The sequence below is a fragment of the Cervus canadensis genome, chromosome 28 (assembly GCF_019320065.1).
Source record: "Cervus canadensis isolate Bull #8, Minnesota chromosome 28, ASM1932006v1, whole genome shotgun sequence".
In the NCBI taxonomy this organism is placed as follows: Eukaryota; Metazoa; Chordata; class Mammalia; order Artiodactyla; family Cervidae; genus Cervus; species Cervus canadensis.
The window spans coordinates 42,249,095-42,273,855 of NC_057413.1; the positions used below are offsets into that span (position 1 = coordinate 42,249,095).

The following is a 24,761-nucleotide window of genomic DNA, read 5'->3' on the forward strand; positions in this document are numbered from 1 at the left end:
GAAAGCCTGACCTTCCGTTTGGAAGACTCTTAGTCCCACAATAGTGCTGAGACCCAAGAAGAGGAAGAGGATGGAAGGGGATAGAGATGAGAGCTGCCAGTGACTAACACTAATGTAAGGCGCTGTACATTTCCATAGCACTTGAACATTATTATGTTATCTACTCCGCAAAACAGTCCTGTAAAGTAGATGTTATTATTCCCATTTTTCAGATGTGAAAACTGAGACTCAGCAGTTAAATGACTTATATGTCCATAGCCAGGCTTCCCAAGTGGCTCAGTGGTAAAGAATCCACCTGCCAATGCAGGAGACACAGGTTAGATCCCTGGGTCAGGAAGATCCCCTGGAAAAGGAAATGGCAAATGACTCCAGTATTCTTGCTTGGGAAATCCCATGGACAGAGGAGCCTGATCTGTAGTCCATGGAGTCGCAAAAGAGTTGGACATGGCTTAGGCACTAAACAGCAACAACAGGTCCATAGCCCCATAGCCATAAAGCAAATTAAACTTCAGTTCAGTTCAGTTGCTCAGTCGTGTCCGACTCTTTGAGACCCCATGAATCGCAGCACTCCAGGCCTCTCTGTCCATCACCAGCTCCTGGAGTTTACTCAAGCTCATGTCCATCGAGTCGGTGATGCCATCCAGCCAACTCATCCTCTGTTGTCCCTTACTCCTCCTGCCCGCAATCCCTCCCAGCATCAGGGTCTTTTCCAATGAGTCAACTCTTGGCATCAAACTTTGGAGTCTCCAAAGGCAAAGTGTCTGGGGAGAGGGAAGAGGGAAGGACTGGGAAGAAAATCAGAGATAAAGGAAGGGAAAAGCTAGGAGAATGAAGATCAAATATATCAGGACTAGAAGCAAGGATTAGAGTGACTGTGACTGGGATAGATGGTACTCCAAGGTTGTTAGGAGTGTTTGCACATTATCAAAGACAATGAGAGGAGGTTTGAAGGGAGGACAAGAAAGAAACAGGGTCAGTGAACATACCATAAGTGCTTTGAATGCCACTTGATAATGGCAGTTAAATGAATGCTAACTTTGTACCAGGCATCCAGTAAGCACTATTGTGTACTTTCACGCTGTTAAAAATCAAACACAAATGGAACTCAGACTTGAAAATTTCCTCATTCACAATTTGTAGAGGTTATACTCCATTTATAGTTATTATAAAATATTGGTCATATTCCCTGTGCTGTGCAATATATCCTTGTAGCTTATTTTTGAACTTTTTTTTTTCAATTATTTTTATTAGTTGGAGGCTAATTACTTCGCAACATTGCAGTGGGTTTTGTCATACATTGACATGAATTAGCCATGGAGTTACATGTATTCCCCATCCCGATCCCCCCTCCCACCTCCCCCCCCTATTTTTGAACTTTTGACAACACTTAATCTTCAAACCCACAAGAGGTAGATATCACTATTCCCCCTTTTACTTTGAGGAAACTGAGACTAACAGAGATAACTTGCTCAAAGTACCACAGCTGTGATCCTGCGCTCTTGACCACAGTTCAATCCTAGTTTCCTTAATTGCCAAGCAGGAATAAGGGTATACAAGGTTGTAAAGGTCAAATTAGACAGTGCACTCCTTGAGAGAATAACTGAGCCTTGTTCATCTTTGTGCCCTTCTTGCAGAGGACTGAACACAGGATGCTCATTGAATGAATAATAAACAGGAAATTACATTTTAGGGGCTTCCCTAAATATTTACCACTGGTGGCTCAGTGGTAAACAATCCGCCTGGAATGCAGCAGACAAAGGTTCAATCCCTGCTACAGGAAGATCCCACGCACCACCTCAACTAACTTAACTAACTAAGCCCATGTGCCACAACTACTGAGCCTGTGCTCTAGAGCCTGGGAACCACAACTACTGAAACCTGTGCACCTAGATGCCCACGCACCGCAACAAGAGAAGCCACCGCATTGAGAAGCGCAGGCACTGCAACGCAGAGTAGCCCCGGCTGTCTTCAACTAGAGAAAAGCCTATGCAGCAACGAAGACCCAGCACAGCCATAAATAAATGAATAAAATGAGTAAATGAATACAATTATTTTTTACAAAAAGAAAATTATATTTTAGACTGATGAAAGTTGTGCTAATATAAGGTATAATTAATTTACTCTTCCTGCACTCTGGTGTTCGTGCCCTCGTTATGGCCCTTGAGCTAGGTGGAAAAGTTTTCATTGTTGGTCCTGTCTGTTGTTATCTGAGTTTCCTTTCTCTGGACCTTATGTAGTTCCTTACTACATATCTTGGGAGGCTTAGGGCATGATGAAGATGCATTGGGGTTTAACAGAAGCATAAGACAGCACCTTGCTGGCTCATTCCAAAATCCTTACTCAAGAGGCTCAGCTTTGGTTGGACTTTTTATTCCCAAGAGAACATTAAGTGTCAGTGACTTCAGGGCAGAGCTGACAAAGAGGCCTAGATTACTGTTCTAAGTTTACTATTAGATTGCAGCTTGTACTTACTTCATTTATTCTGTATCTAAGTTTAATGTGTCTTCTAAATTAATGTCCCTTATTAAAAACAAAATTATAACATCATTTTCTGAGCTGGAATCCTAAGGATCATCCTCTTTATCTCTGCTCCCTGTAAGTGACACATCATCAAACATGTCAACTCTTTTTTCCAAAGGTCCCCAAATTGTATTCCTTTCTTCCCATTCCCACTGCTGTTTCAGACCTTTAACACCAGGATTATTTCAGAAGCTCCTTTGCTGGGTTCCCTGCCCTTTGGTTTCCCTCTAGTAACCCATTTTACACACAGCAGCCAAAGCCCTCATCTGAAATACTATAAGATATTGCCATGAAGTATTAAATGGTTTCTCTTTGCCTATTAAAATCCCAAATCACTTGGCCTGAGCTTGAAGGCCCTTCACCATTGACCACTCACTGACTTCTCCAGTCAGATTTTGGACTATTTTATTATCCAAGCCATATATGTGGAATCAGCGTTCCCACTCTCTGACTTCTGCCCAAGCAAGTCTTTTTCCTTGCAATGCTTTACCAAACTTCACCCAATCTCCCTTGTTCCATCTCCTCCTCTCTACTCATCCTGTCTGTAGTAGATTCTCCTCTCTTCTTGATCTTTAATTTGGTGCCACATTCCATCCTTGGCTAAATGCTTGTCTCAGATTTTCTTCTCACCAAGTACACTGTCAATAACCTATGTTAGGGATCATGTCCTTATGCAGTTGGGCTCCCCAGGTGGCATAGTGGTAAAGAATCAGCCAGCAATGCAGGAGACACGAGTTCAATCCCAAGGTCAGGAAGATCCCCTGGAGTAGGAAATAGCAACTCACTTCAGTATTCTTGCCTGGAGAATTCCATGAACAGAGGAGCCTGGAGGGCTACAGGCTATGGGGTCGCAGAGAGTCAGACATGACTGGGCAGGCATGCCTTATCCAGTTCAGTTCAACATTCACACAGGGCGTGTTCCAGATCAGAATCTGAGCAGAGCAAGTTTCCAGTGTAATCTCGAGCAATTTAACCTTTCCATAAACTTCAGCTTGGTTAGTAAGAGGGTAAATGAAGGTTGTTGAAGCAGTTTCACGAATATAAAGTCCTTTGTAATGTCTGGCAGAGTAAACATTAATAAGTGTGCCGTCTGTAAATTTGAGTGATCTGTTTGCCTGCCTTTCTTTTAGATTTCAAAGGTAAGGGCCTGCCCACCATTTACATTACCCCTCCCACTTCCATCTCTTAATGCCTAACACGCTGCCTGTCACATAGTAGGAGGCTCAACAAATACTGATTGAATGAATTAGTTCAGCTATGGAGTCAGCGTTTGCTCACAAAGAGACCGCCGGCAAGGATTGAAGAAGATCGAGAGGGAAGAACTGGCCGCCAGGGGGAGCAAGAAGCCGTACTCTCCAGATCTCGTGATAGTTCCCAAGCTCTCCGAGACACCGCCAGTTCTACTTCTGGCGGAAGCTTCCGGCGGGAAGAAGGGGCGCTGTCTCGCCTGTGGAGTGGGAGTTGCTTCCGGGTTGCGCGCCCGGAAGTAGGAAGTTGTCGGCCTATCCTCCTCGCCCGGCGGCTTGCTGTCCCCGAGGCGGGAGGAGCCCGAGGGGGCGCGGGCCCCGCATGTGAGTGACTGGGGCCCGAGGCCGGGAGGGGGGAGGCAGCTTCGTGACAACACTGTCGCCGCACCCGTCCGTAAAATCCTCGCGCGGCTCACCTTTCAGCGCCAGCGCCTCTCCTGCCCCTGCGCTGACCCCCTCTCTAAGCCTTCGGCGTTTTGCGGACTGACAGCTCCCTTCACCAACTCCCCGGGGTCAACTTTCTTAAGACTTCTCCCTTTTTTCCCTTGGCTCTGCCGGGGAGAGCAGAGAGTTCCACCCTAATTGAACTTGTTTCGCGGGGTCACAGTAGTGACCAAAGCAGCGGACCTAGCAAAGTCTATATTTCTTTGCCCTTTTAGAGTTCTGTTTTTTTTTTTTTTTTTTTTAATGTTTACAGTAGATTTCCCGCCCCACTCCGAAGTATCTTTTTCTGATCATTGTTAGGGAAGGAATTTTTTTTTTTTTAAGTGTGGTCTTGGTATATGACAAACATGGCATCTCGGATGACTTTGTTTATTGGCCTGATTAAATGAGCTGTTTGTAATCTCCATTTAGAACAAGGAAATTCGCCTGCTTCCTGTTGCCTAGTATTTTAAGATCATTAGTCCTGCAAGCCACACTTTTTTTCTGGTCTAAGAGCCTGCATATCCTTGGTATTTATCAGTACACCAGTTTTAAGGTATTTGGCCTTCTTCTCATGATAGAGGCTTCTCTGGTGGCTCAGATGATAAAGAATCCACTTGCAATGCAGGAGAAGTGGGTACGATCCTTGGGTCAGGAAGATCCCCTGGAGGAGGAAATGGCAACCCATTCCTGTATTCTTGCCTGGAGAATACAGTATTCTTGTTCTGTATTCTATGGACAGAGGAGCCTGGCCAGCTACAGTCCATGGGGTCGCAAAGAGTCAGACAGACTGAGCGACTAACTTTCACTCATAATAGAGACTACTTCCAGAATAATTTCTGGCTTTTCCTATTTGCTCGTTTGGTTGTTCCCATGGTGGAATCTTCCATGGACATCTCTCCCTTAATAAATTTGCTTATTTGAGTTTGAGTTATGACAGTTTCCCTTTAAGGAAGGACATGCTTTAACCTAAATTTAGCTTTGCTACACTGAAGTTTTGTCTGAAGTTCACATCCACCAGTTTGAATACCACAGGCCCTGTTTGCCCTTTCTGCTTTAGACCAAAACAGTTTTCAAGACCCAGTGCAAATCCCTGTTCTTCCACAGCTACTTAAGGCTCCACACACACAAAAAATCCAAATGTGAAGTTTCCTATCTTGCTCACCTAAACTCTCATTAGGCTGATGTATTTTTAAAAAAATAAGAAGTAAAATAAACCATTAGTTTGTGAACAAAATGATTACTTTAGGTCTTTCTATAAATTTGTTCAACAGGCAGTGATAAGGTTCCATATCTCTGAGGTGAATTTCCATGTCTGTTATTAGTTTGTGTTGTTATTTTCTCCAAAAAATCTGCTTTCAAGAAACAGTTTCGTGGCAAGGAAGACAAGGAATAGATGTAATACAAAGTGATAGGGTTGTGTTTAAGGTTCAAAGGGCAGAAATGAAGGTCTAAGATTCAAAGGGCAGAAATAGTGTTCACTCATTGGACAAAGCATGGGGGGATAGTTTTTGTAAACAGAGAAAATTATGTGTACAGAAGCAGAAAGGTGTGAAATAATATGGCAACAAAGAATGTGAGGGAAGAATGGGAAACAAGACAGAAAAGATAGGCAGTAACCAGTGGGTCATGATAAGTAATTTGGACTTCGTCTTATTGTAATTATTATGTATTTAATTTGAGTAATAAGACAAATGTTTCAGATATATCACCTTGTAATTGATTAACAACATGGTTGGAAAGACACAATTATCCTTATTTTATAGATAAAAACTCTGAGGCTTTAGAGAGGTTAAAACAGTGTCTCATGGCCACAGAGTAGATGGAGAATCTGGTATTTGAATTCAGTTTTTTGACTCCAGTGCTGGTATTCTTAACCACCATGCTAAATTGTTCCCTAGCCAGGCGTGGGAAGTCAAGGAAACTGCTAAAGTGCTTTAAATAGATGAGCAATGTGAGCCAGTTTGTGTTTTAGAAAAATAATTTGTAGAGACTGGCTCAGAAAGGGAAAAAGGGGTTGGAAGTATAGAAATTAAAATGTCTTTGTGATGGTCTATGGGAGGGATATTGAGGGCCTTGACTGCCACTAATGTAGAGCTAAAGAGGATGTGATGAATGCGAAAGCTATACAGGATATAAAATTGAGGATTTGGTGATTGGTTCATTGGTGGGGATGAGGAAGCAGGAGGAGAGGTTTTAAATTTGGAGAACTGATGTTTCCATTATTTAAGGAAAGGAATATAGTAGGATAAACAGTTTGCAGAGGAAAATTAATAAGTCAGGTATGGGCATGTAACGTGTAGGGGACTATAAGAAATCTGGGCCAGGATGTCTGGTAGCTGATTAGATAGATGGGTCTTGAGTTTTGGAGAGAGTTCTAGACTGGAGAAGAGATTTAGGAATCACTAAAAAGCTGGTGGCTAAAGCCGTGGAGGGAATGAGACAGTCAAGGACATCCGTGATGAATACCAACATTCCGAGAGAATGAGAACAAGAGAATTATGCCAAGATTTGAGGGCACTTGGGGGAGATAATGGATGGGAATGGCAGCTGCCGCAGAGAGATAACTGAAAAAGTGTCCTTTGGACTTCGCATGTGGAGAAAGCCTCTGGTGACCTTAGTGAAAGCAGTATCCATGGTGTGAGGGGAAAAGAAACAAATGGTCCGAGGCCTGAGAAACAAGAGAGGGAAGGGAAACTTTTTTTTTTTTGAGAGCTTAACTTCGAAGAGAGGAAGAGTATAAGCTCTGGAAATCTAGATAGGAAGGATTTTTTTTTTTTTTTTAAACCATAGAAACTAGAAAAAGTGAGACTAGGAGATATGTTTAAAAATCTGGGGGTTCCTGCTTCAAATATGTCAGTGTCATAAAAGGCCAGAAAACAAAACACCAGCATCTGTTGTAGATTTAAGTAGAACAACGAGACATAACAGCTAACTGTGATATGTGATCACTGGCTGGTGCCTAGATTTCTAAAAAGCTGTATGGCCTTTCTTTGCTTTTCTTTTTTTAAAGTTTGACCATGGACTAGATATTAAGTAATGTTAGAGAATTATTTTAATAGGTATGATAATGATGCTGGTGATTATATAGAATAATACACTTATTCTCAGGAGGTACATGTTGAAACATTTAGAAGTGATTTCATGATGTGTTACATTAATAAATTTCAAATGGTTCTGGTAAAAAAAAAAAAGAGTTGGACAGAAAGCAAATATAGCCAAATGTTTGTTAACAATTGGTGAATCTAAGTTAAGGATATACAAACATTCACTGTACTATTACAGTTTTTCTAGAGGCTTGAAATTTTTCAAAATAAAAAATTGAGAGAAAAGCAATATATTTTCAGAGAGCAAAGAAAACACTAGACTCTTCAAGTCTCAATGAGCAGAGATGTCCAGAAAGAGGAACGTTGATGATAAGAGTGTATAAAAGTAGAATTCCCTTAATTGTAAATTTAAAGCAGTTATTACAGTTTTAAATTGCATCATTTTAATGTTTTATCATTTATCTTTAAATGTGGAATTTGTTTTTTCTTAGTGGTTTTTATTACAAGTCAATGATAACATTTTTTCTAGTTTAATGAAACACGTCTTCAATCAATGAGAATCACTGGAGAAAGTAGAATGGAATATATTCCTAACACTGAAGAATGGATTATCATACTACATAGCTAGCATAATACTAAAAAACCTAGTATGTGGAAAAAGAAAATTTATTGTTAGGTACTCTGTATATTCCTCCAGTAGTTGAAGATTGGGACATATTTAGATGGGCTTTTGACACTTTTCTTTCTGAATACAGCTTTTGTGTTTTAACTAGATGAGTCAGTATTGCATCTTAAGAGTTGCCTAGATGGTATAGCCATTTATTTGGGGAAACAGCTTTGGATTTGACATCCAGGGTGATGTCATATCAGTGTTCCGGACATATTTATATCAATAGAGAAATTCTGTTTTAAACAGTATAAAAGGAGAAATGTACATTTTGTCTGACCTCTTATCCTGTTTTCTGCCTTAAACGTCTTTATTGGTGAATTCTGTCAGAGTCATTCTACCAGCTATGTCTCTGTCCTGTGTTTTCCTAGATTGAGACTCAGAAGGAATTGTGGAGAACATCCCTTCATTCAGAGTTGTCAGTTGCCTCCTCCTTTTCCTGAAGTAATCCTTCAGACATTAACAACCCCCAGGCCTCTCTTGAAAGCAATATTTCTTAACCTCAGCACTCTTAACATTTTGAGTTCTTTGTCATGGGGAGTTGTCCTGTGCGTCGTAAGAGGTTTAGTCTTTATGCATTAGATGCTTGTAGTGCCCCTACGGTTTTTGTTTGTGTGTGTTTATGTATAGCTTTATTTGGAGAAAAATGTATCATTCACAGTCTATTGCCAAGTGTGCTAATGCGTGTCTACCCCACCGAAGATGGTACTTTGTTACGTAAGAAATTGTTTTGTTCAAGATCAGAAGTAAATACAGGCCTAGGAGACTTGCTGCGAGACATGAGTTGTGACTATGAGAGAAAGTAGAAATTCCAGGTTTTCCTGTCTGTTCCCTTTGGTTTCCCTCTTCTTGGGACTTTGAAGCTGGCATGGAGAAGAAAAAAATCATTGGGAAAGGTTGAGTACGCCTCCAGTTTTAACAGTCAAAAAGGTCTGCAGACATCCATCCCCTGGGGAGCCGAATCACCCTGCTTGAGAAGTACTGTTCCACAGCAGTGTCTCCTGATTGGGGGTGTGCCTGTGATCAGCAGGAAAGAGATTTGAAAACTTCCACACCTGGGTCCCACTTCCAGGCTTCTGGCATTTCAGTGTATAAAGCGTGTTGCATAATACCTTGATTTTTGTAACTCCGCAGGTCACTCTGCCTATGCCCTTGCAGGTATAAGCCACTGTTAAGAGTCGAACTCACTCGTAGAAACTTCTCTCTGTGGCAAAGCTCATTTCTGCCAGAGTTGGACCTTCTTACTAGAGAGAAAGGGATTGCCATCAAGCTTCAGCTGATTTCACTCAGTCTAGATGAATATACTTGATGCCTAACCCTGACTTTGTGTTTGATTTTTTTTTTAAGGGACAAGTTCTTTGTTTTTGTTTTTTTTTTTTAAAACAAACCCTTGTGTTGAGGGTTGACTTTGAAGAGATCCCAGCGAGGGAGCTGCTCTGCTAGTCTGACCTAAAGGGACAAGATTTTTTGTTGTTGTTTAACATCATATCCGCTAGATGCCAGTAGTACCCCTGAAGTGTGACAATCACAAATGTCTCCGAACTTTCCACATACCCCTGGGGGGAGGGGGAAGAGAGTTGCCCCTAGTTGAGAACCACTAATTTTACCAAAGGCAAAAGGAAGGCTTATTACCAAGACCCCCCATGTGCTTGTAGAAACTTCATTAAATCGGTAACTGTCCTTCTGGTAACTCAGGAAATGTGTCAGAATCTCAGGGAAGAAGGATGTACAGCTTGCAAGAAGTGTGTGTATTCAGTATCATATTATCATTTTGCACTTTCTGAAATAGTCATACACTCCTAGAATTTTAGAGCTAGAGGAAACTTTTAATTTTTTATTTATTTATTTATTTTATAGAGGAAACTTTTAAAAACATTCTGGTTCAATCCTCATGTCTTTTGGATGAGGAAACAGGCCAAGTGACTTAGCCAAATCATAGCAGTGAGTATAATAAATGCCATAACAGTGGTAAGTTCAAATTCTATAAATACACATTTAAAATATCTTTACTGAGATATATATATATAATTTATGTATGCCGTGAAATTCACTTATTTAAAATACACAATTCAGTGGGTTTTGTTTATTCACAGAGTTGCACAACAATTATAATTTGTTTTGAAGATTTTTGTCACTCCGGGGAATAGCTTTGTATCTATTAACAGTCACTCCCCATTCCTCCCCACCCCCCTCCCCTAGGCAACCTCTAAGAAATATTTTCTGTCTCTATAGATTTGCCTGTCCTTGACTTTTCATATAAATTCAGTCATGTAATTATCTTCTTTCACTTAACATAATGTTTTCAAGGTTCATCCATGTTGTAGCATGTACCAGTGTTTTATTCCTTTTTATTGTTCAGTAATATTCCATGAATTCCATGAACATTCCATGATGTATGAATATTATTGAAATCCTTTTTGTTATCCTTTCCTGGATATTTGGATTGCTTTCATTTTTGAGCTCTTATGAATACTGTGGCTTAAACAAGTTTTTGTGTGGATATTTGTTTTAAATTATCATGGGTACATATTTACAAGTGGAGTTGCTGGCTCATATGGTAGCTCTGTATTTGAGTTTTTGAGGAACTGCCAAACTTTTCCAAAGCTGCTGCATCATTTTACATTCCCACTCTCAGTGTACAAGAGTTCCATTGGCAGCACTTGTTATTCTCTGACTTTTTCATTATAGCCATCCCAGTGGATGAGAGGTGGTATCTCAGTGGGGTTTCGATTTACACTTCCTTGATGGCTAATGAGGTTAAACATTTTTTCATGAGTTTCTTGGCCATTTGTATATCCTCTGCGGAGAAATATCTTTTCAAATATTTTGCCCATTTTTAATTCGGTATTTATCTTTTTATAATTGAGTTGTAAGAATTCTTTATGAACTCTGACTGCTAGTCCCTTATCAGATATGTAATTTGCAAATGTCACCCCCCTATTCTGTAGGTTGTCATTTTACTTTCTCGGTGGTATCATTGGCAGCACAACAGTTGTTAATTTTGATGTAGTCCAATTTAATTTTCTTTTGCTGTTTGTGCTCTTGGCATCCTGTCTAAGAAGCCATTGCCTAATCCAGTGTTATAAAGATTTCCCCCTTTGTTTTCTAGTTTTAGGTCTTTTATCCATTCTGGATTAATTTTTATCTGTAGTGTAAGGAAGCGTCCAACTTCGTTCATTTGCATGTGGATATGTAGTTGTTCCAGCACCATTTGTTGAAAATATCCATTTTATTTTATGTTACTATTTTTTTTGGCCCTGCTATACAGATTATGGAATCTTAGTTCCCCAACCAGGGATTGAACCCCAGCCCCTGGCAGCGAAGGAGTCAAGTCCTAACCACTGGACTACCAGGGAATTCCCGAAAATACACATTTTAAAATAATAGACTTTCACCACCCTTTCACATGAACCTTAAAATTAAGCCCTATGTGGTCTTTAAAAAAAACCCTTTGAGCAACAGCAGAGAGTTTGGAGAAAGATTGTGTCCCTTAAAATGTGTGGGGTTCCTCCCCCCTCCAGTCCTCAAAATCTAGGTTACCTGTTTGTTAATCCACCATTCGAAGTCTGACTCTGATTTAGTCGGCCTTGGGTTGGGGCCCAGGTATGAGCATCCCTGAAAAGCTCTCTAGGTGACCTACTGTGCAGGCAGTTGAGGACTAGCCGCGCTGCTGGAGGAGGAGCTGAACCAGGATGTGTGCTGGCCCGTGGCAGCGCAGGCCGCCGCCTCTGCTGGAGCCTCCTGACTGTTGTCTTCTGCTCTACAGAGGGCAGCATCTCCTCACCGAAGGGATAGAGTTGTTCTGTGTTAGTGCTTTTCCGTGTTAGAAACACCTTAGGGATGAAATCCTAAAGTGAAATAAGAGGATCCTCTGCGTTATGAAAACAACAACAAAACTCCCAACCAGCAGAAAACAGCATAGATCCCAAGTGCTGTTTTCCCTCCTATAAATGAAGAAAAACACTGTTCTGTAGCCCAAGTGCTTTTTAAAGAGAAGTGCTTTATTTTGTTTTACAAGTGATCCAGGGAGAATTCTATGTTGCCTTTAGTTTTTGCCTTTTATTGTATGGCCATTGTGGAACGGCCTGACTTTAAAATAACTGTGCGAACACAAATTGAATTTTAAAATGAGTTATATAGATCTTAGGTTTTTAAAACATGTAAAATGCAAATGAAATGCCCTTTGTTGTCTAAAATTCTGTTTGCCGAAAAGCATGAGGACTGCAACCTGCCAAGTGTGAAGCACTCCCATGCCGTGGTCTTGTGTTGTCTGAGCTCCTGGCTCAGCCAGGAACGAAGCATATCAGCAGGTTCCTCAGTAAGTCTTGCCTTCAGTGATCAGTTCCTCCTCTCGTGTTGCTAAAAGTTTCATTTGATGTGAAAGGAAGGAAATAATTGGTCAATAACACTTCCCATAGTCTTTTTCTTTTTATTTTAGTAAATTACCTGTAGCAGATTTCCTGTGATTGGTTTCAGAAATCATTTGGGAGACTTCCCAGGTGGTCCAATAGGTAAGACTTCTCACTCCCAAAGCGGGGGGCCCAGGTTTGATCCCTGGTCAGGTATCTAGATCCCATATGCCTCAACTAACAGATCCCTCATGCCATGACATAGATCCCAAGTATCACAACTAAGACCCAACACAGACAAATATTTATTTTTAAAAAATCATTTTGGATGGGCACTATTATTCAAAGTCCCATTAAGGTTTTATTTTTGTGCTCTGAACTAGTATTCCTCAAAGTGTTTGGGAACCAATGCTGGTCTGTAAAGCATTTTTGTTACTAGCCCACAATTCAGTTCAGTTCAGTCGCTCAGTCGTGTCCGACTCATGGGACTCGTGTCCCATGAACCGCAGCACACCAGGCCTCCATGTCCATCACCAACTCCCGGAGTTTACTCAAACTCATGTCCATCGAGTCGGTGATGCCATCCAACCATCTCATCCTCTGTCGTCCCCTTCTCCTCCTGCCCCCAATCCCTCCCAGCATCAGGGTCTTTTCCAATGAGTCAACTCTTCTCATGAGGTGACTGAAGTATTAGAGTTTCAGCTTCAGCATCAGTCCTTCCAGTGAACACCCAGGACTGATCTCCTTTAGGATGGACTGGTTGGATCTTTTTGCAGTCCAAGGGACTCTCAAGAGTCTTTGCCAACACCATAGTTCAAAAGCATCAATTTTTCGGCACTCAGCTTTCTTCACAGTTCAACTCTCACATCCCTACATGACCACTGGAAAAACCATAGCCTTGACTAGACGGACCTTTGTTGGCAAAGTGATGTCTCTGCTTTTTAATATGCTGTCTAGGTTGGTCATAACTTTCCTTCCAAGGAGTAAGCGTCTTTTAATTTCATGGCTGCAATCACCATCTGCAGTGATTTTGGAGCCCAAAACAAAGTCTGACACTGTTTCCACTGTTTCCCCCATCTATTTCCCATGAAGTGATGGGACCAGATGCCGTGATCTTAGTTTTCTGAATGTTGACCTTTAAGCCAACTTTTTCATTCTCCTCTTTCACTTTCATCAAGAGGCTTTTTAGTTCCTCTTCACTTTCTGCCATAAGGGTGGTGTCATCTGCATATCTGAGTTTATTGATATTTCTCCGGACAATCTTGATTCCAGCTTGTGCTTCTTCCCGCCCAGTGTTTCTCATGATGTACTCTGCACATAAGTTAAATAAGCAGGGTGACAATATACAGCCCACAATTAAGAAACACTTAAAAATTTGTATCACATCTTGACATTATCTTGACATATTCATTATGTTTTACAAAAGAATTGGTCAGCAGTGGATTGGGAAAAACACAGAACTGGTCCCTCCCCACAGGTGGCCTAGAAGTACTGTTCTAAAGGATGTAACTTTGAGAAGGAAGTACTTCAAAGAAACCACCTTTTCACATTTATTCTCTCTCTCTCTATCTCAGAGACTCTGCATTGGAAGACATGGATCTTGCCGCTAATGAGCTCAGCATTTATGACAAACTCTCAGAGACTGTTGATTTGGTAAGACAGACGGGCCATCAGTGTGGCATGTCAGAGAAGGCAATTGAAAAATTTATCAGACAGCTGCTGGAGAAGAATGAACCTCAGAGGGGGCCACCCCAGTATCCCCTCCTTCTAGCTGTGTACAAGGTAAAGACTTGGAAATAGCTTAGACGGAGCACTGACTCATCAGCATTCTCCCCAGATATTGCTGCTGACTGATTCCACCACTGAACCTTGGTTTTTCTATGAGTCAGTTGGCCTTGACTCTTTGTTACCATATATGATTAGGAAACTTGACTCTTCTGTTAAATGTTGTAGATGAAAGCTGTGTACTTATGGTTAGCTGTATTTGTATATATTTTTAAACGGTGAACATGGCCCCTGATCCATGTGATATAAACTTGGTGAGCCTTGCAGTCCTCACAGTTGTCAAGCTTTAAATCCTTTTGGAAGTGAATGTCAATGACTTGTTTATGAAAAAGGATTAGTTCTTAAAACACATTGGACATAGTAGAAAATGCCTGTTACTTTTTTTTTCCTTGGCATTAAATATTTCATTTGCTGGGACCATTATTAATCCATTTCCTGTCTTTCCTTGTAGGTCTTCATAACCCTGGGATTAATCTTGCTCACTGCATACTTTGTGATTCAACCTTTCAGCCCGTTACCACCTGAACCAGTGCTTTCCGGAGCTTACACTTGGCGCTCACTCATCCATCACATCCGGCTGATGTCTTTGCCCATTACCAAGAAGTATATGCCAGAAAATAAGGGAGTTCCTCTGCATGGGGGTAATGAAGACAGACCCTTTCCAGGTAGAACACTACATTTTCTACTTACTAGATACAGCTTTCTTGGCAGTATATCATGAGAAAGAAGGTCACATTGATTGACATCTAATGAGAGACACTTTCCCGTATTGTCTCATTTAATTCCATCCTCAGTAAAACTCTGTGGGATGGGTTTTATTACCCCATTTTGCAGATTGAGAAACTGAGGCTCAGAGGATGAAGAAACTTGTCAGAGAAACACATCTGGTGTTGTCAAATTCAAGCCCCCTCATTCTTAACACACATGTTGGGGATGAGAGTTTTTCCTCATAGGAAGGATTTGAGTGTATCTTTACCATTTTCTCTCCTATGATCCCTATCCATAATAGATATTTTAATAAGTAGCTATTGCTTTATTGAAAGCATCTGAGTCCAACCCCTTAATAGTCCTTAGCCTGTTGGGCTAGGTTTTTGTCTAGGTGTATCCCTCTCTTTCAGTTAAATATTTTCTGTTTCACAGTTCACTTACATAGTGCTTATAAGTATACAACTTTGCCAAAAGTTGAATTTAAGAAACACTTTAATTTAGTAACAATGCAATGGTAGCACAGAAATTCCTGGTCCAATTGACCATTTGGGGAGTTGCTTTTTTGAAAATAGTGTAATGCAGTAAGACTTGAAATTTACTTTTTGAGAAAGAATAGAGGGATATTGTTTGGGGATTTTATTTTAGTCATCTATTATTTTATCTGTTTATCTTATTTGCCTGTATGAAAGAATATGTACATTAACACCACAAATGGATTATAGAACTTTTTGTATAACCAGGTTCTGAAACCTTAGGCTTCAACATAACTGTTGGTCTTCTCTTCAATGTTGTTTTCCAAAAAAAAAGTTAGTAGTTGAAACCAAGCTTTATAATCATAGTGCTACTCTTTAAGCCAAAACCTAATCAGTCATAAAAATCATCACTTGGTTTGAGTCTCCTTTGAAAGTTATTTTTGTACACTTGGGGAAATCCTGAAGAGGTTTCCAGAATTATATCAAAATCAGAGGAAGGGAACATTGTAAAACAAAAACCCCACCTCGTAAGTCTTTTTCTTTTTTTTTTTTAATCAACTCATATATTTAGACTTTTAAATTCCAGATATAGCTTTCTTATGTTTATTGGGAAGGTTATTTTTGAAATGTCATCAACAGAGCTCCAGCTCGTTATCAGGGAGGTCCAGAACACGTGGGGAAAAAGCCAGAGAAACTGGTCAGTGAGGCCAGCCTGCCCTGCTTCCTCGGATGCATCAGCCTCCGTCCTGTCTTCCCCTCCCAGCCTCCCAAAGCTCGTCTTCTGCTCTGTGGCACATGGGAGGAAAGTCCGCAGTTTTTAGGACCAAGTTCACGGCATTTATTTTCTTTCTCCCCACTTTATAAACTACATCTCCACAGACTCTTGAGTTAAGAAAACATAGTCAGTGGACAGTGATTGCTCATTCTGTGTATCAGAGTTTAAAAATTCAAGAAACATCAGTGTCTTGTCAACAAGCCAGGTTCAACAAGCCAGGTTGTTTGGCCACTCCAAGTGAATATTTTGCCTTGCGTATTGAAATAAAATGAGTCCTTAGAGCACACTTGTAAAGAGAGAGCATTGGAAGGGTGTGGTTTTAGGTCTTTAATGTTGTTGATTCTACTGCAGAACTGCTTTTACTTGTAAATTGAGATTTGTTACCCTATTTTCTGTCTCATATTTCTGGGAAGCTGTAGACATGTAACAGCATTTTGCATAGCATTTGGAGGGAAGCTTAAGAATGCATAATGAAATAAGGGGTGAATGGAAACATATTGGGGAGAATTAGGCAACAGAAGTGCAGGGACTTCCTGGTGGGTCCAGTGGTGAAGACTCAGCGCTTCCATTGTAGAGGACATGGGTTTGATCCCTCACCAGGGAACTAAGATCCCACATCCTGTGAGGCCCAAAAAAAAAAAAAAAAAAAAAAGTGCAAACTGCTGGTCCTCCTGGAAGAGGGCCAGAAAAGCAAAAAACGTAAATTATCATTCCTGTTGTCATGTACCAAAAAGCAGCGGCCTTTCAGTTAGGACTACTTAGCAATACCTTAAGTAAATGTCGAGGGAGAATGTAAAGTGAGTGTGGCTCTCCAGAGGAAAGCCCTCCGGCGCACCGTCTCCCTGAGGGCTGGCCTAGTGCCCCCGAGGGCCACCTGACGCTCCTTGCAGGGGCAGCTCTGACACCCCAGAGGCGCCACACCAGTGCTGCTAGGTTCTTCCTGGCCGCCAGTGGTTTTCCCTCTTGACTCTGCCCAGGGAACAGAAGGCAACAGACGTGGGGTTGTGTTTTTCTAGGTTTCAGCCTTGGGTAGGAAACCCTGCCCCTAAATCCTCTTCATAGGGTGGATGAAGTGACTGTGGTGAGTCATGTGAACACCCCACTCCGTAGCAGAAAATAACTAAGCTGACTATTTAGTACTTCCCAGTTGCCAGGCCCTGTTCAGAGGGCTTTCCGTGTGGTGGCTCATTTGATCTTTACAATATTCCTAGGCAGTAGGTTCTGGTTTTTGTCTGTTTTACAGACGACACTGAGGTACAGTGAGATTAGGTCACTTGCCTGGGAGTCCAAGGCTGGTAAGTCATGGAACCGTGGCAGGCAGATTCTTTACCGGGTTCTTTACCACTGAGGTACCTGGGAAGCCTTGACTTACTATTTGACTTAATCTTTTCTCTCTCTTTTTTAAAAAAATACTGATACATTTTTTCTATTTGGCTGTGCCAGGCCTTAGTTGCAGCATGCAGGGTCTTTGTTGTAGCATGTGGGTTCTGTTTCCTGACCAGGGATCGAACCCTGGCCCACTGCATTGGGAGCTCTGAGTCTTAGCCACAGGGCCACCAGGGAAGTCCCAGTCGTTTCTCTTATTAACCTATAGTTTTCCCTTCACATTTACATTTTTAGTTCTTATCCACTCTCCCACCCCCATCTCCCGCCTCCTGCCTTTATATCCATTTTGACCCCACCATCTGTCCTCTTGGATTTTATCCTTCCCTAAAATCATTGTCTTAGAGCTCAAAAGGAACATTAGAGTTGATCTGGTACATACTCCTGTTTTTTTTTTAAACTTTTTATTCTGTATTGGTGTGTAGCCAGTTAACAATGTCAAGATTGTTCAGGTGAACGGCAAAGGGACTCAGCCATACATGTACATGAATCCATTCTCCCCCAAACTCCCCACCCATCCGGTCTGCTGCATAACATTGAGCAGAATTCCGTGTGCTATACAGTAGGTCCTTGTTAATTTTCCACTTTAAGTACAGCGGTGTATACATGTCCATCCCAAATTCTCTGACTATCTCCACCTTGGAATCGTCCCCTCTGTCAACCATAAGTTTATTCTCTAAATCTGTGTCTGTTTCTGTTTTGTAAATAAGATTTATTTGTATCATTTCTATTTAGATTCCCCATATAAGGGATATCATACAATTTTCCTCCTTTCTGTCTGACTGACTTCATTCAGCGTGACAATTTCTAGGTCCATCCATGTTGCTGCAGATGACATTGTTTCGTTCATTTTAATGGCTGAGTAATATTCCGTTGTACATATGTACCTCATCTATCCATTCCTTTCTTGATGGGCATTTAGGTTGCTTCCATGCTCCTGTTTTATGAAGAGGAAACTGAAGCTGGGAGAGGTGAAATAGCTTGCTTACCCAATTACGCGTAACAGACTAGCACTTGAACCTTAGTTTCTTTCTTTTTTTTTTTTTCCAGATCACAGTGCGTTATTTATTATGCAGTGATATCTCAGTAGACAGAGACAGCATGTCTCTTTACATGTGGGTTCCACCTTTATTTATTTATTTATTTTTTTCATTTATTTTTATTAGTTGGAGGCTAATTACTTTACAGTATTGTAGTGGGTTTTGTCATACATTGACATGAATCAGCCAGAAAGATAAAGAACATTACAGCATACTAACACATACATATGGAATTTAGAAAGATGGTAATGATAACCCTATATGCAAAACAGAAAAAAAGACACAGATGTACAGAACAGACTTTTGGACTCTGTGGGAGAAGGCGAGGGTGGGATGTTTCAAGAGAACAGCATTGAAACATGTATATTATCTATAGTGAAACAGATCACCAGCCCAGGTTGGATGCATGAGACAAGTGCTCGGGCCTGGTGCACTAGGAAGAACCTTAGTTTCTTAACTCAAGTCTGCCACTCTTTCCATCACATCACATTTCCTGCCTGCTGCCTTTGCCCTCAGACAAGCCAGGTTCCAGCCTGTTAGACTGAACTATTTTGTTTACTTTGGGCATTTCTGATTTTTAATTGTAACACTCATACATCCTGAGAAGGCCTGGGACAGTTCCTCACGTACAGTTAGACGGTGCATCTCTGTATCTGTACTGCATAACTGGAACCTTATGTATCCATCAACTTTCAAGGGGTGGTTGAAGTGGATCTCCCAATATTAAGGAGTTTGGGGAATAGTACATCATTCATTGACTTAGAACTAGTCAGACTTAGAGTCCAGGCCAGTGCTCAGAGATGAAGTGCTCAGACCTATTTATTTGCAAATAAAAGATTAAGTTATGGCAGCTCTGTCAAGAATTACAGTGTGTATACCAGCACTGTGTCATGTACCGCACCCTGTATTCCTCAGTCTTCACAGCAGTCACATAAGGCAGTTAGCATTTTTATGTTAATATTTGAGAGATGAGGAAGCTGATATGCAAGGGGGTTGACTAACTTAGCTGCAGTCTCACATTTAGAGACAAATTTCTATACGAGGAGAACTTACAAAAATAGGTGGACTCTACAGTTTGGAATTTTTCATACGCATTGCTTTCTGATGGCAGAGCTATTGGCAAAATGATTTCTTGGGTTCTTTCCATCCCATGGTGTATGAAAGTGCCTCTGGGCCTGTTGCCACTCCTGCAGGGGGCCTGGCCAGGGTCAAGGCTTCACCCCTGCCTCATGCCCAGGGAGCTGGAAGTGCTAAGCAAAATGAGCTCCTGGAGCAGAGCCTGATTAAATACTGAGCACGCACCAGTGACTGTCACAGAGGCTTTGTTGTGGACTTTGCAGGCTTCTCTTAGGTACATTTCTAATGTGAGACACCTAAGAAATTATGAGGTTATATTTATTTAATTCTTATTTTGAGATTTTTCTCCAAATTCAGATTGTCTGATTTTTTTTTTCTCCTGATGGACTTAATCCTGTTGTTGTGTGTGTTTTGGCTCAGTCGTGTCCGACTCTCAGCGGCCTCATGGACTGTAGTCCACCCGGCTCTTCTGCCCATGAAATTCTCCTGGGAAGAAACCTGGTGAGGGGTGCTGTTTCCTACTCCAGAGGATCTTCCCGACCCTGGGATCGAACCTGAGTCTCTTGCATCTCCGGCGTTGGCAGACGAATTCTTTACTACTAGCACCACCTGGGAAGCCCAATCCTATCGTTAAATCTTCTGAAAAGTCAAAGTTTCATTCATTCAGTCCGTCATTCAGTGAGTGTGTATCGAGACCCTACTGTGCAGCAGGCACTGTTCTCAACAGATCAGCGAACAAAACAGTCCCCCCACCACCACCCCGCTCTCATGGGGCTGCTCTTGACTCTGTGCCTTTCTTCTTCCCTGTCCTTTGTACCCACAGGCAGGTTTCTGTGCTCCTGGAAAGAAAGACATATATATATATATATTTTTTTTTTTTTCTTTTTGCCAGATTAATAGTCTGTGTAAAAGGACTCTCCACTGCAAATTCCAGAGTATGTTACGATTGTCCACAGCGAGCCAGCCTGGGTGCCTTTCCTTTGTAAACGACTCTCAGGCACCAGGAAGCCTCCTGACAGGCCCTGGCTCCCCGCTCTTCTGCAGGGTGCCCAACTCACAGAGAAGCCTGGGAGGTTAGTTTCTGCCTTCATTACCTTCAAGGCTATGTTTTGTCTGCAAGACTGTTTTTGACATCTCACACAGTGAAACGATGCCATAATCACAGTGAGAATTTGGAATCCAGGTCCTTTGTTGTATTGAACTCTAATAATGTGGCGTTTCACTTCTCTGGCACAACTTTTTTTAGTATAACATACATAGCTTATATAAGGAGGATACCTTGAGTAAAGAAGCCTTGGAAATCAAAAGAAAGTTAGGGATTGCCATCCAACTTCCTTTCTGTCTGGTGCTGGAGGACAAGTGGATAGATGCTGAGGAGGGCTGAAAAGAGGTGAGATGCAGCGTGTTCAGTAACTGAAGAAAAGCCGTGGACCAGGGTGGTGTGGAATGGTCTGCTGTGTGCTGTTGGCTATTTTCCAGCATGAGTGAGATTTTGCTCACTCTGTGGTATGACAGCTCCAGCTATTTGTACAGAGCACACAGCAGACAAAACCTTTTCAGACAGATGGAGGCCAAGTTGAAGTCTGGTCTCTTCTCCTTTTGTTGTTGGAAATTCTGTGAGAAGGGGAGAAGGAGCCCCAACTGTACACAGTCGCCCTCCTCCTGGTCACTTCACTGCTTAGCCATTCCTCAATCCCTTTCTGAAACAAATAGGAGCACATTCTTTATCCACCTTGGTGACAAAGGCTGCAGAGAAGTCCAGGGTAGCTCTTCCTCTGGAAGTGCCGGCTCCCCTTAATTCAGATGGAGTGTGTGACCTACCCCATTCCAGGGATTATTTTTCCTCATCACCTCCCCTCTTCCTTGGCTGGCCACCAACCTGGCCCAGGTACCTCTTCTGTCAGGTACCTCTTCAGGGGCCTGCCTTCCAAGATGACTAAACTCTGCATTAAAAGTTAATACTCTCGGTTTGAGTCTTCATGGTCTTCAAAGACATAAAAAAAAAATTATTTTTATTGAAACATAGTTGATTAACAATGTGTGTTTCAGATGTACAGCAAAGTGACTCTGTTCTACATATACACGTATCTATTCTTTTTTTCCCACTGTACTGCACGGCTTTCAGTATCTTAGTTCCCTGACCAGGGATTGAACCTGGGCCCTCGGCAGTGAAAGCTCAGAGTCCGAACCACTGGACCACCAGGGAATTCCCTCCAAAGACATTTTTATTTGGAAAATACATAAAACATATACGAAGACAAAAAAAAAGACATAAGATTTTGATTTTTGAAAATATACTTTTTTTTTTTTAACTTTTTTTTGCCATGTCGCATGGCATGTGGCATCTTTATTTCTCTTCCAGGAATAAAGCCCATGCCCCTCGCATTGGGGAGCACAGAGTCTTAACCTCTGCACTGCCAGGAAAATCCAAAAATATATTTTTAATGAAGTAAATTTTCTCACCTCTACCCCTCCCAATTCCTCCACTCGGGCAACCACTGGTAATAGTTTGAATATACATCCATCCTTCTGAGTTTTTCCGTGGCTGTGCAGGTTGCTATACTTTATATCCATAAATATAAAATATTTTTTGGTTCACACACACAAGGAAGGCTTATGTAAATATTTTTGGCTAGGCACATTGTATTAGTTCCTAAGTTTGCTGTAACAAAGTACCAAAGGTCAGGTGAATTATAACAACAGAAATTAATCTTCTCACAGTTTTGGAGGCTAGAAATCCAAACATCAAGATGTTTCAGGGCTCTTCTCCTTCTCAAAGGCTCTAGGGACGAATCCTTCTTGGCTTTTTCCAGGTTCTGGTGGTTGCCATCAGTCCTCGGCATCCTTGGCTGTGGCCACATAACCCTGTTTGGCCATCTTCCCTCTGGGAGTCATCGTGCGGCCTCTTTTCTTCTGATAAGAATGCATGTAGATTGAATTTAGGGCCCACCCCACTTCAGTATCACCTCATCTTAATTAATCACATCTGCAAGGAACCTATTTCCAAATATGGTCAAATTCTGAGGTTCCAGAAGGACTTAAATTTTAGTGGGGGGACACTATTCAACCCAAAATACACATTTTTCAGGAGTTTATATTATTCCATTGTGTGAGTATTACTTAATTTAACAGTTTCTAGATTTTTTTGCTGTTAATAAAAAAAAAAGATTTGGGACATTCATATACACATATTTTTATATACATGTACTATTATTTCTGTGGGGCTTCCCCAGTGTTTTAGGTGGTAAAGAATCTCCCAGCGATGTGGGAGACCCCAGGTTTAATACCTGAGTAGGCACAATCCCCTGGAGAAGGGAATGGCCACCCACTCTAGTATTCTTACCTGGAGAATCCCATGGACAGAGGAGCCTGGCGGACTATAGTCCAGGGGGTCACAAAGAGTTGGACATGACTGAGCAACTAACGCTTCACTATTATTTCTGTAAAACAGATTTTTGGAAGTAGAATACCTGGGTCAGAAAGCATGGGCATTTTACATTTTAATAAATACTTAAAAATTATCTTCATAAACTTATGTCAGTGTGTAACTTTCATTAACATGTATTGATCATCTACCCTGGATATTATCATGATTTTGCCAGTCAAGTGACTGAAAAGTGGTATCTCACTTTAAGTTGCATTTCTTCAGTTATCAGTGACAGTGGATGTCTTTTCAGATGTGTTTTTAGGCCATTTGTATTTATTTTTCTGTGGACTACTTGTTCATATTATCTACACAGAGAGAAAAAAACAGTGCCCTTTGCCTCCAGACCTCCTGCCCAGCACGGAGGTGACCCGTGAGCTGTTGGAGGTGAAGGTCCTCGGGTCTGCCATATGCCCAGTGTCTGTCACAAGGCTCTTATTACATCCTCTAACTGTACCTGTGCCTAAGGGGTGTATCCCCCATAGATTATAAGCATGACCATACTTTATAATTCTTTTGTGTTACCCCAGGATGCCTTTGGGCACTTAAACATTTCCTAGAGTTAATTTGGCAGGTGGTGGATTGTTGTCTGTTGTTATTCTCATACATTTTTTCCTTCTAGATAAACTTTAGAATGCAGTTGTCACAGCCCTACCTCATCCCCACCTTCACCAATAAGAGACTCTGATCAGAGATTCTATCCAGTTGTATTAAATTTATATATGTGTGTTTTTGAGTAGGCTTGATGTCTTTATGACATTTAGTCATTTATCTAGGTCTTATTTTATATCCTTCAGTAAAATTTTATAGTTTTACCTTTTTTGTTTAGTTTTTTGCCAGTTATTATGAATGAGATCATTTTCCATTTCTGTTTTTAAAAGATTATGGTTAGTAATGTAAGAACAAGGTTTCCTAGGTGGTTCAGTGGGTAAAGAATCTGCCTACAGTGCAGGAGATGTGGGTTTGATCCCTGGGTCAGGAAGATCCCCTGGAGAAGGAAATGGCAACCCACTCCAGTATTCTTGCCTGGAGAATCCCATAGACAGAGGAGCCTGGTGGTCTACAGTCCATAGGGTCACAAAGAGCCAGACATAACTGAAGTGACTGAGCACACACAGACACAGTATAGGAACAGTGTTGATGTTTACGTGTCTAGAGATCTCTACCTTGTATTCTGCCACCTTAAATTCTCTTTTTAGTATTCGATTCTTGTTTTCTTTTCCTCTTTGGGTTTTCTTCCTCCACCTGCTGTTCAAGCATCTCTACCTGGAAATCCCAAGAATACCTAAAGCTCAGAATAAAACTAAATTAAGTGACAGTTAAAATAATCTTTTGATACTCTTAGGTTCAGAATTGCTGCTACTAGTCCATGAAGCGGGCTTCCCTGGTGGCTCAGATGGTAAAGAATCAGCCTGCAGATCATTTTCCAGTCCCTGGGTTGGGGAGATCCCCTAGAAGAGGGCATGGCAACCCACTCCAGTATTACCTTGAGAATCCCCATGGACAGAGGAGCCTGGCAGGCTACAGTCCATGGGGTCACAAAGAGTCGGGCATGACTGAGCGACTAAGCACGAACACAGCCCACGAAGCACCTTTGGTACGTTAGAAGAATTTCTCCCAGCAATTCACTCCTGGTATGATTGTCAGAATTAATGGACTCATTTGAAATATGGCATGTTATTGCAGAAAAATGTGATTATAAGTATTTGCAGCCCTCCAATGTCTCCCTTAAATGAGGAGCTCTCGGACCATCTCAGCCTGTATAGATGGTCTCCGCAGTGCTGCTGAGAGCCATGGACTTTGTCATCACTGCCTCTGGAATCACCCCTTTCTTCCCAAGCCC

General features: G+C 41.5%; 1 protein-coding gene and 1 non-coding gene across 5 annotated transcripts in view; one reads left to right on the plus strand and one right to left on the minus strand.

Annotated features, from left to right (window-relative positions):
• Window positions 1–3,932: 3,932 nt before the first annotated feature.
• The window catches only part of C28H6orf89 (chromosome 28 C6orf89 homolog), a 36,608-nt gene continuing 15,779 nt past the window's right edge, over window positions 3,933–24,761 (plus strand). Inside the window, exons 1-4 of one of the 4 annotated variants that reach the window (XM_043449299.1) lie at window positions 3,971–4,091; window positions 12,343–12,415; window positions 13,828–14,035; window positions 14,490–14,703. In XM_043449299.1, coding sequence (XP_043305234.1) covers window positions 13,847–14,035; window positions 14,490–14,703 — 403 coding nt within the window. In that variant the 5' untranslated portion in view covers window positions 3,971–4,091; window positions 12,343–12,415; window positions 13,828–13,846. Of the gene's footprint in view, window positions 4,092–12,342; window positions 12,416–13,827; window positions 14,036–14,489; window positions 14,704–24,761 lie in introns of those variants that run through there. The other 3 variants (XM_043449298.1, XM_043449301.1, XM_043449300.1) reach the window with 3 other exon arrangements.
• Window positions 21,628–21,700, minus strand: TRNAE-UUC. Its single transcript has one exon. It is a non-coding gene; the product is annotated as a tRNA-Glu (tRNA).